The sequence below is a fragment of the Hemicordylus capensis genome, chromosome 2 (genome assembly GCF_027244095.1).
Source record: "Hemicordylus capensis ecotype Gifberg chromosome 2, rHemCap1.1.pri, whole genome shotgun sequence".
Taxonomy (NCBI): domain Eukaryota; kingdom Metazoa; phylum Chordata; class Lepidosauria; order Squamata; family Cordylidae; genus Hemicordylus; species Hemicordylus capensis.
Genome location: NC_069658.1, coordinates 369639868 through 369655041, shown reverse-complemented (window position 1 = coordinate 369655041; position 15174 = coordinate 369639868). Strand labels below are relative to the sequence as shown.

Here is a 15174-nt window from a genome sequence, read left to right as displayed (position 1 = left end):
GAAATGGGAAAGGAGAAAGGGGAGGGAGCTATAAGAATCCAGCTCTCTGGGCATAGCTTCAGCAATCTCATCCTTTGATCTAAACCTAGAGTTTTCTCAAGATAACAGCATCCTTCCTGAATCTCAAAGGGTTAATTGTTCATGACAATGTCTCTTTGTCAGTAGTGTCAATCAGTGTTATCAGGAAACATTTTATTCTTGTGTTCTTAAAACAATCTGCATTTCTGAGCTTTGCAGATGGGCATCCCCTCTAGTCCACAGACTTCTGGCGCCTTTGCCTCAAAGAGTGTTAAAAGTGAAAGGTGTTAGGAAGGAAGAGCCTAAGCTATATGTGTGACAGCAATTAAATCACTTCTTGTGTAAATTTACCTAGTGTGTAATTCTAAAACATTCCGAAGTAACAGCAGGAGGATATATGTGTAAGACTAGTAATCAATGCATCTGATTAAGGCAAAATGTTCTAAACATTCTGCCAGAGGAAATGCAGGATTAGCCTCCAGCTTTCCCAAAGCCATTACCTGAGAGTAAAATCCAGACAATTTGGCTTGTTTCTTAGGAGTTAATCATTTCACTCAGAGTTCAACAATTCCTTGCAACAGGGAATCTCTCAGTAGAGTTGATGGCAGAGACACAGGTCTCAGCCTGGCCCACTGGACTATGAGTTCTGTTCCAGTATGAGTGCCCTGGGCCACAACAATGTGGGTTTGGAGGAACAGCTAAATATTTGTTTAAAATCACCTATTGCCCTTTTGTGTGTGTGGGGGGGGGGGAAGTGTTGGATGCCCTACCATCATGCTCATCATGCCCTACCACCCAACCTGCTTTAGTTGTCCAAGGAGCTACGTATGGGGAACAGTGGGGTGTTTCAAATTTTCCCATTGTTCCCTATGGCTGAAACACTCAAAACATTTCATGTTTGTTCCATTGAAACAACAGTTTGGACTGGTTGTTTCAACTGAATGTTTCAGCCATTTGTGTTTTGTTTCAAGCTCGAAACAGAATACAAAATCCATTTTGTGCCCATCCCTATAAATAGTCCTACTCTAATAAACTTGTATGAGCAAAGAGGGTACATTTGTACTGGCTACTGCTGGATCTGGGCTACTGCTTCAGAACTGTAACATTCCAGTATGTAGAGGCGTCCCATGAACGCGCCTCTGGGGTGGTGGCGAGAGGCACCTTTAAGAGTAAATTAATTCGGTGCTCACCTCTGCCACCGTGGCACCTGAACGCTGTTCAGAGCCAGGTGAGTGGCGGAGGCGCTTCCCCGCCGTAGGGGCTGCTGGGCGGCACGTTGCGACTCCAAACAGCATTCCGGTGCCGCCGCAGCAGAGGTGAGCACTGAATTAATTTAATCTTGAAGATGCCTCCCGCCGCCCCGCCCCGCCCCCCGGAGGCATGTTCACGGGCTTCCACTTCCAGTATCCAACTTTCAATTTCCTTTTGTTAAGACAAATTGGCAGAGAGTCCCTGTTCCTACCAATTGAACATAAGCAGCTCATGGTGCTCCAAGCATTTTCAGTGAATATTATGCATGAACACTCTGCATATTTACCAAGTTTTTAGAAACCAGTAATTTAGATTCAAATATAAGTATATTGTTTGAAAATAATAGAAACATTTTAAAGACAATTATTAGTCCTCAGATAATTGTACAGATATTTGGGTATTGTGTAAATGAGCTAAGAGGCATTTTTTGTCCGAGGATTGACAAAGCATTTTCTGTTTTCTACCAAATAAATATTTATGTGAAGATAATTTTTATTGTGCTTTTGTACTTTAAAAAAAAATAAAATTCAAGGTAACTGCTACCTGACTTTGCACTTAGAGCCTTTGTCATAGCTGTATTTCTCCTCAATTTATACCTCTTTTAAAAGGGATCAAAAACAAATAGAACTTTTGTTGACGTAAATAATTAGATCATATTGTCACATATGTATGTGCTAGCTTTTTTGCAGTTCTTATATTTTTATGAAAACTGGTTTAAAAAAAAATATTTCTGGAATATAAAGTCTGTCTTTGGAAGGCCACAAATGGAATGAACTTTGCTGTGGCAGTGAAGTGTTTCCTAGCAACACCATGCCCGTTCTAGTATTCTTTCCTTCATTCTTCAAGCTAAAAGCAAAGTCATGTCCATTAATTCCCAGCTGCAATAAGAACTTTTCAGATATTTTTCTGGCTTCCTACTGTTCATGTTTTCATCTTGCTCAGATGTTTGTGGGAGGGCGGGGCAGGTATACTCTGCTACTGTGATCTGTTTATCTCCCTTCAATTTGCCCGAAAAAGAAAATACAGAATCATGTATATTCACAATTAATGTTCATTTTACATTTAAAACAAATCAGGTGTCCTACAGCACGATACCTTTCTTGATACATTATCATTATGGTTGCTCAAGCAGCATGCGTTACATGCCAAACAGGTAAAATAAAATGCCTTCAAAATGTGTCTTAGTGCCATGCACTCACTTCCTTATGTACCTGGGTAGTGCAAATCTTTCTTCAGTCTGAGAGCAGTGGGAATTGGGGTGGAGACTGCCTTGGTCAGCCTGATGGATGATCTCCAATTAGTAATTGACAGAGGAAGTGTGACACTGTTGGTCCTTTTGGATCTCTTGGTGGCTTTCGATACTATTGACCATAGTATCCTTCAAGAAAGTCTGAGAGTGTTGGGGGTGGGAGGCACTGTTTTACAGTGGTTCCACTCCTACCTCTCAGACAGATTCCAGATGGTGTTGTTTGAAGACTGTTGCTCTTCGGAATCTGAGCTTATCTATGGCGTCCCTCTGAGCTCCATACTGTCTCCAGTGCTCTTTAACATCTACATGAAACCATTGGGAGAGATCATCAGGGGATTTGGTGTGGGGTGTTATCAGTATGCTGATGACAACCAGATCTACTTCTCCATGTCAGCATCATCAGGAAATGGCATAACCTCCCTAAATGCCTGCCTGGAAGCAGTAATGGGCTGGATGAGGGAAAATAAACTGAGACTGAATCCAGATAAGATGGAGGTACTTATTGTGCGGGGTCAGAACTCCAGAGACTATTTTGATCTACCTGTTCTAGATGGGGGGTCATACTTCCCCAAAACGAACAGGTACGCAGTCTTGGAGTACTTCTGGATCCACACTTCTCCCTGGTATCTCAGGTTGAGGTGATGGCCAGAGGTGCTTTTTATCAGCTTCAGCTGATACACCAGCTGCATCTGTTTCTTGAGATTAATGACCTCAAAACAGGGGTACATATGCTGGTAACCTCCATACTTGACTTCTGCAATGTGCTCTACATGGGGCTGCCTTTGTACGTAGTCCAGAAACTTCAGTTGGTACAGAATGCAGTGGCCAGGTTGGTCTCTGGATCATCTCAGAGAGACCACATTACTTCTCTGTTGATGGAGCTACACTGGCTGCCAATAGGTTTCTGGGCAAAATACAAAGTGCTGGTTATAACCTATAAAGCTCTAAGCGGCTTGGGCCCTGGGTATTGAAGAGAACGTCTTCTTCATTATGACTTCCACCACCCATTGAGGTCATCTGGAAAGGCCCATCTCTAGTTGCGGCCAGCTCGACTGGTGGCCACACAGGGATGGGCCTTCTCAGTTGCTACGCTGAGACTGTGGAATGCGCTCCCTGCTGAAATATGATCCTCCCCATCTCTGACCATTTTTAAAAAGCATTTGAAAACCTACCTTTTCACCCAAGCTTTTTCAGCTTTTTAAATTTTTAGGTTTTAATCTGTTTTTGATTTTTAAATTGCCTAAATTGTTTTAAGTTGTTGTGTGTGCTTTTAACTTGTTATTGTTAACCACCTAGAGATGAAAGTTTGGGGTGGTGTACATTTGATTGATTGATAAAATAGTGTGTTTGTTTTTCTCCTTTGGCTGCTTAGGAATTCATTTTTTTATGTTGGGTGAAAGCTCTGGCCTGGTTCAGACATGATGACTAACCACAGTTAAAGTTGGCCAAGGTTTCAGTTCTTAATTCCAAACTGCACTGTACATGTTCAGCAAACCACGGCCAGCCAAACTCCAGTTGCAGGAGAGGGGAACTCCTCCTTGCCAAGACACAACCCATTAAGCTCCATGGTCTGGCTGTGGGCAGAGCATCACCACATTAGCAAAGTGGCCATGATTGGCCACGATCTCGAAGGGGGCATGTCCTTCACATGCTGCTAGCTTCCTTAGGCGGATGACAGCTTAACCCTTTCCTCACTCTACTCCTAGCTATGTTATCCTATTCATTTTTTAAAAAAAAATTTTTTGCAAAGCAGTGGGTTGTGTGACTAATACTTGGCAGCAGAGAGGCACAACCTCCAGCAGGGCTGTCCCTAGGGTAGTGCGTGGCCCAGGGCAAATACATGGATCCAGGACTGTTAATTTATTGCCTCCACAAAGTGCAAAGAGGTGGGAAGGGAAGTGGGGTGAATAGGAGGCAGATCACGACATGCAAGGTCCCCTTCGAATTCTCTGCAAAGCAGGTAACTTTCCCTCTCTCCCCTCATGTTCTTCTAGCTGTTTTGTTTTGTTTTTCAAGGAGACAAGAGCAGAGCACACACTGACATAGCCGTTCACTGCAGTCCTTTCCCTCACACACACTCTACCTATTTAACTCTGTGTGTTCTCCCCTCCCGATTCTCTACAAGGCAGTAAACCTTTTTTTCTCTAATTTCCTCATTTTCTCTTACTTATTTTCTCGATGACTCTGTGCCTCCATGCATGCTCTCTCAGCTCTTCCCTCAGAGCTCAGTGTGAACATGGGGAGAAGGGGGTTGACTGACAGCCCCAACATTGCATGAAGTCCAGGAAGCACACACTGCTCTTATCCTCCAAGCTTCACAGTAGCAGCGGCAAGAGAGTGAGTAAGCAACAGAGCAGGGCAGGGAGAGAGCTCCTGGGTGGTTGCACTCTCCACCCCTGCATCCCTCCCCTTCACTGCCCAGGTGAGGGAGGTGGAGCTCCGCACTTCTAGTTGAAAGAAACACAAGAGTTATAGAAAGAATGATCTACATCACCTTGCAGCAGGAATTAGTAAGCAGTTTATGTCTCTAAATTTCACAACACATGTTGCTGCTGCCTGGCAGAATAGGGAAGAGAGGGAAGGTGTGTGAGGCATGAATCTCCGAGAGGTGACCAGCAAAAGCTGCAACGTGCACCACTCTCTCTATGGTTTCTGGTTGGAATAGGCAAAAAACCCACAGTTAATGGCAAGTCAGTTATGGAAAGTCACATTTAATGCTTCTGTGGCCAAACCTCAGGTCTCAGTGGTGAAACTTCATAATTCTTTTAGGCCTTCTCTAGAGTTGCCAGAGGGCTCTGGAACAAAATCAGAACTCCCCATGCTGGCTGTTTTTAAGTAATATCTGAAGATGCACCTATTTTATCAGGCCTTTAGTTCATAATGCTTTTAAGTTTTATTAATAGTTTATTTTTTATTTTTAAATTTTATTTAGATTTATATCCCACTCTTCATCCAAGGATCCCAGAACAGTGTACATGGTTATGTTTGTCCTCAGAACACCCCTGTGAGGTAGGTTAGGCTTAGAGATAATTGACCGACCCAGAGTCACCCAGTGAGCTTCATGGCTGAATGGAGATTTGAACTCGGGAATTCCCAGTCCTAGTCCAACACTCTAACCACTACACCATGCTGCCCCTCTTCTCTAATTAATTAATTAATTACATTACATTACATTTATTTATTTCAAATTGTTTTTACATGATCTAATGTTTTAATGTTTCTGTTTTTAATCTGTAAACTGCCCAGAAATTTGTATATGAGGTGGTCTATAAATGTGATAGAAAAACAAACAAATAAATAAATCAAAATAAACAAGGGCCTCAACTGTCTTGTATATACTTTAGGGGAGATTTGTGTATAAAACCATGAAGCTATTCATGCAAGCTTGCAAAACTGGGCTAAGGGAGCCCAGCCTGGTTTTGCACACGCATGTGAACTGCCAGCATCAGGCCCGATCCTGGCAGCTATACGGCTGCAAACCCGCCTCAGTAGTCTCCCTTTGAAATGAGGTTAAGGGAGCAAGCTCTTTCTTAACCTCATTTATTTGATTGTGTGTCAGGCACAATCAGGCTGGCACACTTGTGGGGGGGTGGGAATCCCAATCATGCACTGTGCAGTTGCATGGTGTATTACTGGAGCTCCGGGAGGCGGGGTGACTCACGACAGCGCTTCCCTGCACCCTGACCTCCGGAGCTGCAGGGAGCAGCCGCCGGTAGTCTGGGCAGGCAATCTGCCCTCCAAGGGAACCATGGGCGATCACCTGCGGGGAGGGTAAGTGTAACCCGCTCTCTCCGCAGACCATCCTGGAGCTCTTCTCAGTTTTCTTGAGAAGAGCTCCAGTGCTTTGTAAAGAGGAAGTATTGTGTGCTCTTATTCTCCCTATCTGTCTCCATGTTTTGTGAAATATAAAGTTATGGGAACTGAGGCGCTTTGCATGATTGCTGTGAAGGGGCCCAATGAGGTCTGTGGGGAGAGTGGGCTTAGCCCGCTTTCTCTGCAGGCGATCAGCGGCGGAGCCCTGTGTGGCCGGACTGACCGCCCACACAACTGCCGGCTTTGTCACAGAGCCGGCAGGGGTATTGGGGATCGGGGCCCAGCTGGCCCCCAGAAGTTCCAGGATGCCCCATGCAAGTGTGCGGGGCACTCTGGAGGGACCCTGGGGGCCAGGAGGCTTGTTTTAGCCTCCCGGTGGGGGACTCCTCATTTGTTGCCACGGCACAGAGACACGCCACAGCAGCACACGATCAACCAAATGGGGTTAGCGGAGCACTTTTGGTGGTTTGCTGCCAGGAGCCATGCGGCTCCCGTGGTAGCAGACAACCAGGATAAATTGTGCGCGGCTCCCCTAGCCCGATTTCTCCTGGTCGTGAGAATAGTTTCACTGATTTATGGTCCCCGAACTAGTGAAAATTAGTCTGGATTAAATTCCTCTTACTTAGATTGCCTTTAGTCCCTAAGAATTTCTATAGTCTTGTAGCAGTAGTCAAACCATAACCTCAGGTTCTTTTTAGGGGGGGAAATCAAACTAATAGCGAGATAGATGTTAGGTTACAAAGTTAAGATATTCAAGGTAAACCTGGAAATAAAGCCTAACTGCTACTAAAATTCTTAATTTGGTTGTGGTGTTAAAATGGACCTTAAAGATAACCTTTTCCCAGTGAAGGCTAAAAATAGCTTTTACAGATTATTTCACTTTTGCCTTTATTCCCGTAATAACCCTCTAAGCAAGAAGATGTTCTTTACATCACCAAGCATGTTGGTTACAGCCTTCCGCTTTCTTTTTGAGTGCACAGTAACAGTGTTTAACGTGCCTAGAGCGTCGAATCTTAGTGCAAATCAGTATTTCTTGTACTTATCTTCTTCATTTCTTCAACCAGATGGCTGCCCTGATTTGTGCAATGGCAATGGGAGATGCACACTCGGTCAGAACAGCTGGCAGTGTGTCTGCCAGACCGGCTGGAGAGGGCCTGGATGCAATGTTGCTATGGAAACCTCCTGTGCTGATAACAAGGATAATGAGGGAGGTGAGCAAAAGTCTTCCAATTCCCAGTCCCTAAAGAACAGAGGGTTATGTGCAGTTCCGTCATGAGTCATTTTACTAGAGAAAGACCCCCTCTCCTACTATTGTCGAGTGTTGTTGTTACATTTCCTTTGAAACAAATGAGATGGAGAAAGTAATGCTCTTGTGAGGAATATTATGTGACCTGAAAGACTTCTTTTAGAAATGGAGGGGTTGATTCATCACTGGTGGAGCTCAGTTGCAGCTCCTGAGGTTTAGAGCTGGAATGTCTAAGACTTAAGAGTTTTAGGATTCAGTACTACCTTCAGATATACAGCCTTGTGACCTAGAATTCCAGAAATACCAAATGCACCTCAGTTCATTCAAGCACAGGGACAACAGATGATTAAGCAGAATACTTTATCAGGTACTGTTAAATACCTGTTAAGCCAAAGAAAACAGTATCCTAGACAGAAGTAACAAGATATCTTGAGTCCAGATTCCCCAAGCAAGAGTCTAGGTGTGCAGAAAAGCAGCATATAAATTGCATGAATAAATAAATAAATGTTATTATTTAAAACATTATGTCACACTTCATCTCAGTTCACAATTTGGGATTAATCTAATTGTTTTTTAAAAAATACATAAAACAAACCAAAAGAAGCTGAACAATAAAAATAAAATAACAGGCACTGGAACACTAATCAGTTTTGAACAACAAAAATGCTGAGGGGCTCAAAAGTTAATTTAGCTAGGCCCAAAGGCTGTACAAAAGGGGCAAGTCTTGACCTGACACCTGATGCAAGCTTCCCTTAGGCAGGGAACTCCATAATGTTGCCCCACCCACCCCCCACCCCCGCACTGAAGAAGTCCTGCTCTTGTAGACTCCTCTCAGTCTCATTTGGTAGAGGCATCAAGACAGTAGGATTTCTGATGTACATTGGCTCACATAGAAGGAACATATGGGAGACAGTGGTCCTGAAAGTAATGTGGCTTCAAGCTATATGCTTACTAATTAATTAACCAATTAATTAATTAAACATATTTATATACCACCCAAAACTTGCATCTCTGGGCGGTTTACAATTAAAATCATCTCAACATTAAAATCATTAACACTAAAATCATTTCAAACCCAACATTAAAAGTGTTAAAATTATAAATCTAATTAATAGCCTGGGTGAAAAAATATGTCTTCAGTGACTTTTTTAAAGTTGCCAGAGATGGGGAGGCTCTTATCTCAACAGGGAGCTCATTCCAAAGCCCAGGGGCAGCAACAGAGAAAGCCTGTCCCTGAGTAGCCACCAGATGCGCCTGTGGCAACTGTAGACATATCTCTCCAGAAGATCTCAATGGGCGATGGGGCTCATGGCGAAGAAAACCCAGGGCCTAAGCTGTTTAGGGCTTTATAGGTAATTGCCAGCACTTTGAATTTTGCCCAGAAACGTATCTGCAGCCAGTGTAGCTCTTTCAACACAGGAGTAATGTGATCTCTCTGAAATGACCCAAAGACCAACCTGCCGCATCCTGTACCAACTGCAGTTTCCAGATTACATACAGAGGCAGCCCCACATAGAATGTATTTCAGAAGTCCAGTCTGGAAGTTACCAGCATATGTACCACCATTCTGAAGTCATTCATATCAAGAAACGGACGCAGGTTGGCATATCAGCCAAAGCTGATAGAAAGCACCTCTGGCCACCACCTCAATTTGGGACACCAAGGAGAGGTTTGGATCTAGAGGCACCCCCAGTCTGCACACCTGTTCCTTCCGGAGGAGTGGGACTCCATCCGGAACTGGCAGATCAAAATAGTCTCTCGACCCTGCACAATAAGTACCACCATCTTATCTGGAGTCAGCCTCAGCTTATTATCCCTCATCCAGACCATATCTGCCTCCAGGCAGGCATTTAAGGAAGTTATGCCTTCTCCCAATGAGGATGACATGGAGAAATAGATTTGGGTGTCATCAGCATACTGATAACACCCTGCACCAAATCTCCTGAGGTTCTCTCCCAGCAGCTTCATGTAGTACTTTAAAGATTAAAGTTAGCAATTTGAATTGAACCCAGAAACAAACAGGAAATCAGTGCAAATTTCCAGAGTAGTACAGTATATTCTGAACACCTAGTGCTAGTTAACAACCTGGCAGCCACATTTTGCACCAGTTGAAGTTTCCATGTGTTTTTCAAGGGAAGCCCTCTTAGAGTGAATTTACATTATAGTAGTCCAGACTAGAGGTAACTAGAGCACAGATGACCATAGACAGAGCCAACATTGAATCTATTCACACACGCAGGAAAATGATTTTACCTGCATGCGTGCGCTGCCGGGATGGGGTCCGGTCTCGGCAGGAAACTCACATAGGCAGCCACCCTCTAAAGCAAGATTAGGAGAGTGAGTGCTCTCCTAAACCTGTTCCTGTGATTGTCTGCCAGCTGTGGCTGCTTGTAGATGGCGGGGATCCTGGCCAGATTCGGGGAGGGGGATCCCCATAATGCACCACACACTCACACTGTGCATTATGGGCACTCGGGGGTGGGGTAATGCATCCCCGCACCCCGAGCCCCCAAGCTACCGGCAGCAGCCAGTAATCGTCTGGGCAGGTGCTCTGCCCACCGAAGAGGCAGCCCTGGGTCGTCTGCAGAGAAGTAAGCTTTTTAAGGCTTCCTCCCCACTAACCTTTTAGCCTTTTCTCACTGCTCGTGAAAAAGGGCTCATTATATTTTATGGTTCACATATGCAGATTGTATGTAAACAAGTGAGAATGCTATCATGATAATTTAATTAGTTGTGACACAAGAGAGTAGTGCTTTCATGAACTTTTCATTGTTAATTTACAAGAGCTTGTTTTTCTAGAAGTACCCTGAACTTGTGATACTGAGCAAAAATAAATCAGAGGTGAAGTTTTAGTGTAAATGAGCTTAATATCCGTCCCTCCGCCTTCATAGGGCACGCCCTCAACTCCTGTCTGAGGCTTCCAGCGGCATCTGGTGGGCCACTGTGCGAAACAGGATGTTGGACTAGATGGGCCTTGGGCCTGATCCAGCAGGGCTGTTCTTATGTTCTTATGAGATATACATATCAGGTGGTATAGAAATATGATAAATAAATAAAATCAATATTCTGCATCCCGCTGTCTGAGTTAGCATACATGTACAATTACGAATACGATAAATATTTATATACCACTTTCCAACAAAAGTTCCCAAAGTGGTTTACATAGATATAAATAAATAATTAATATGGCTCCCTGTCTCCAAAAGGCTCACAATCTAAAAAAGAAATGTAATATAGACACCAGCAACAGCCACTGGAGGGATGCTGTCCTGGGGATGGATAGGGCCTGTTGCTGTCCCCCTGCTAAATAAAGAGAATCATCACTTTTAAAAGGTGCCTCTTTGCTCTGTTAGCAAGGATATAAAGTCATCCTGTAAAAAAATGACATCATCATCCATCAATTCTTCCATCCAGTCCATGTAAGTCTAACATGAAAGACTTGAGCTAACACGAGTTGCCATAAAAAGAAAACAAAATATTTTTGCAGAAAAATAATGATTAACCCCAAATAACTATTCAATAAGAATAAAGAATAAATAAAAATTTAGTCTCGTCTTATACTCTGTCTCCCACAGCAGTAGTGATTCCCTTTGGGAATCTCACAAGGGGAGGCCTAAAGGATATAGCCACCTCCTTTTGTTTATCCCCAGCACTGGATAAGCAAAGATAATGCTGCCTCTGGAGGCTCCATTTAACGGGCTAATATGTTTATCACGCTGCCTGGCCCTTCTCCCCTCAGGGAGGTATCACCACATCAAATGGCCTTTGTTCATTGATCTGCTCCATGGATGGCACCAGAGACATCTTAAGTGAATTCAGTTTTTATTTATTTTGGAGCACACAAGGCAGCAACTGACAGCACTCTGCTTGATTCTGAGTTTCACAATTCTGAGTGTTATGTTATGGCTCTGATCCCCCTCTTTTCCTTGGCATCTACCTCACACCAACATCCAGTGGTCCTCCTGCACAGGTTTTGGCTTGCACTTTCCTCTTCTCAGCTGGTGGAAGATCTCTTGCTGTACCTGGTAACTGGTATCTTCCTCTTTCACTGGCCCCAGCTGCCTCACTGATCTGTAGGAAAGGGCCTGGGCCATGTCCAGTAGCGGCCAGTCAGGCTGCCAGTGGAGGGGCGGCTAGTGGCACCTTTAAGAGTAAGAGAATTGGTGCTTACCTTCGCTTTCGTCACACCTGAACGCTGCTCAGAGCAGCAGTGTGCCGCCCAGCACCCCCTGTGGCGGGGGATCGCCTCCGCCACTCACCTGGCTTCCACAGAGCCGATCCCCTGCCTGCGGCCAGGTGAGTGGTGAAGGCGATCCCCCGCCACAGGGGGTGCTGGGCGGCATGCTGCTTCTCCGAGCAGCATTCAGGTGTGGCAAGAGCAGAGGTAAGCACCAATTCTTTTACTCTTAAAGGTGCCTCTCGCCGCCCCTCTACCGGCACCCTCACCGGCCGCTACTAGCCATGCCCCATCGACTGGTTCCAGGTGTAGTGAGGTCTGTGCCTGGGTGGCTTCACCCAGGCACATTTACTGGCTTCACCCCAGCTTCCATTTACTCGCATTTAGCCAGATGCCCTTTAAGTGCCTATGGGAAGTTCCACCATGAGCCTACAGTGCCTATTGTCTGTGAATCTGTGTAATAACAGTAATTGTCCATGAATCTGTGTAATAACTTTTTAGAAGCTGGTGGTCATTCCACTTCTTGTGAAAATTAATTCCTCAAGTTAATTATGTCTTGTGTGAGCAAATACTTCCTTTTGTCTGTCTTGAAAATACTGACAAGCGATTTCACTGAATGGAAATTTTCTCTTTGCCCTCTTCCCATCTTACTTACGTAACAATATAAATAATTACTGGATTCTTTGTTTGGGATGTTCAGAAGAATTTTGGTCTTCTCTCCACTCCCAGCTAGCTGTTGCAATGATCACTAAATTTTTATTTCAGTGCCAAGTACATCATTCCTGAAATGGCTAAAGACCTTGGCTCACGTGTAGACTATGGGAGCCTATGCATTTCTCATGATGCACTGGTGCTGCTGTGATTCAGTCTAGCACAGCTGGTTCACACAAGGCGGAGGGGGTGGGGTAATTTTTGCCATATCATCTCTGCTCCTGCAAGTGCGCCCTGCGACCTGGTAGTATGTCCTTGAGGGCTATACAATTCTCAGGGACCTCTTTCCAGGTTGCAGGGAGTGCAGGGTCAGAGAAGATTGCCAAAATTCCCACCCCACTCCCCATAGTCACACATGGGGGCAGCAGCAGCACCTGCATAGCACCAGCACTTCCTTGAGAGTGCTTGTCCTTCCTTAGTCAGATATCAATATAATCAAACAATATTCAAAAGATATTCAAAATCTGCATATATCAGCCTTTTCAAAAATTGTGAAAGGTTGACTTCAGTTGAAAATCTGCCAACTATTCAGTCAGTCAAACAGTGAATCAACTCAGTGGGCATGAACTACTAGGCATACTTTACTCAGTGAATATACTTTAAAACTTAGGTCAGTCTTTTGTACAATGCCTTTTACTGTACGGAGATAAAACAAAAATCTAATAAGCCTAATAGTAATACTTAGCAACTGTGTAGCACTTTTTGAGTGTGCAGATCATCTTGCATGTGCTATCTGAATGCAATAATTTAAAGAGTGTTGTAATATACTATTATCCCTGTACTGTTGCTAGGGAGCTGAGACTGAGAGGGAGTGGCTTGCCTAAGGCCACCTAGAGAGTTCATGGCAGAGACAAAATTCAAACCAGAAAAGTCTTGATTTTCAGCTCAGTCTTTTACCTTTGTCTGTGTATGCATACAGCTGTGCATACATAGTCCTTTATGGTAGGAGAATGTTACAAATGAAATGTTTTCTCAAATTTTTCGAATAATGATCATTAACATGTAGCGTAAAATTAATTCTGGTTTTCTTCTTGTCTTTCTGTCATGTCAGGATGGATTTTTGGCTTACTTAATTAAAGTATTGGAGCAATGGTCCTCTTAACATGACATTCTTCTCTATAAAGAACATTTTTTTGTTTTCTTTTTAAACATCTAAACAATGTTTTTCATGACTATTACAAGCAGTAAGGCATAAAAATTGATGTGAATAATCTGAATCAATTTAGTTTTGCCTCATTTTTTTAAAGTTTCTCAAACATGGTGGATACCTGAAAGCCAATGTTAGTTCATTAAACAACAGCAACAACAAATATTTATATACCGCTTTTCAACAACAGTTTCCAAAGCAGTTTACATAGAGAAATAAATAAATAAAATGGATCCCTGTCCCCAAAGGGCTCACAATCTAAAAAGAAATGTAAGATAGACACCAGCAACAGGCACTGGAGGTACTGTGCTGGGGTGGATAGGGCCAATTATTCTCCCCCTGCTAAATAAAGAGCATCACCATGTTAAAAAGGTGCCTATTTGCCCAATTAAAGCCTAAGAATGATGCCATGCATATGAGGAATTACGAGAATATCAGCCTTACGAATTCACTTCAGATTCACTTCAAATTCACTTCTAAATGATGAAAATCTAAATGAAATTCTGTAGAAGATTTCTCTAAGGGCCAGTTTATGTATGCCAACAGCAATGGTAGCCTCATATAATACAATCTTCTGAGGCTGTTCCATGCTAGGAAGTTCCCTATTCTAGGAGGTTCCCAGGGGCGAAGTCACCATTGGGCAAACGGGTTCAAAGAACCCGGGCCACCACCAATCAGGGGCTGCAAGCATGGCCCCAGACACGACCCCTGTCTCAGGGGGCATTATTTCTGTCCCAAACAGGGCCACATGGCCCCATTTGGAGCCAAATGGGCCCGTGCTGTGTTGGCAGCACGGCCGGAGTGAATTCTCCCTGCCTTAAAGGCAGGGAGACCTGCTCCTGGTCTTGCTGCCAATGCAGCAGGGCCAATCAATTTCCCTCCCAAATGGGGCCGCAATCTGCCTTTAAGGCAGGGAGAATTGTTCCGGTCCACGCTGCCCAACACAGTGCAAGCCGATCTCCCTTCTAAATGGGGCTGTGTGGCCCCGTTTGGAAGGGAGACCACGCCCTCCGCATATGACGTCAGATGTGGGAGCATGGCTAGCTGGACCCTGCATCTGATGTCAGATGCAGGGGGCGGACCAGGGGGCTGCCGTGGCTGCACACGGGCCATTGCCAGTCTCCTTACGCTGCTGGAGAAGTGTCCTAAGAAGTGTCTCAAGAAAATCCCAGAAACCATTTCCACCCAGTGCCAACAAATTAATATTGTGTTATAAACTGCTCTTGAACATAGAGGTTCTACATGATAGCAAAACTTCCTGTGAATATGGAGGCTTCTCCTTAAGTACAGTCAAATGAAGCGTCCATATTTACAGGCAGTTTGGCTTTGATATAGAATCTCCTTGTTCAAGAGAAGTCTCCGCCAGACTGGTGGTTTCTTGGTGCTAGATAGGAATGTTTTTAGGATTTTCTTGAAACACGTCTTCATACCTTCCCAACATAGGGTTCTTGGTCCCAATTCTATACATTTTTACTCAGATGTAAGTCCTAGAGAAATAAATGCCGCCGCCACCACCACCCCAGTGAGTTTTTATGTGCTTTGCTGGTGGGCTGGGATGAAGG

At 44.2% G+C, this 15174-nt stretch overlaps 1 protein-coding gene across 21 annotated transcripts in view; it reads left to right on the top strand.

Moving 5' to 3' along the window:
• The window catches only part of TENM2 (teneurin transmembrane protein 2), a 1486671-nt gene that overhangs the window by 1374487 nt on the left and 97010 nt on the right, over positions 1-15174 (top strand). For all 21 annotated transcript variants that reach the window (XM_053288965.1, XM_053288966.1, XM_053288972.1 and 18 more), the window contains one exon: positions 7396-7542. In XM_053288965.1, coding sequence (XP_053144940.1) covers positions 7396-7542 — 147 coding nt within the window. The remainder of the gene's footprint in view (positions 1-7395; positions 7543-15174) is intronic.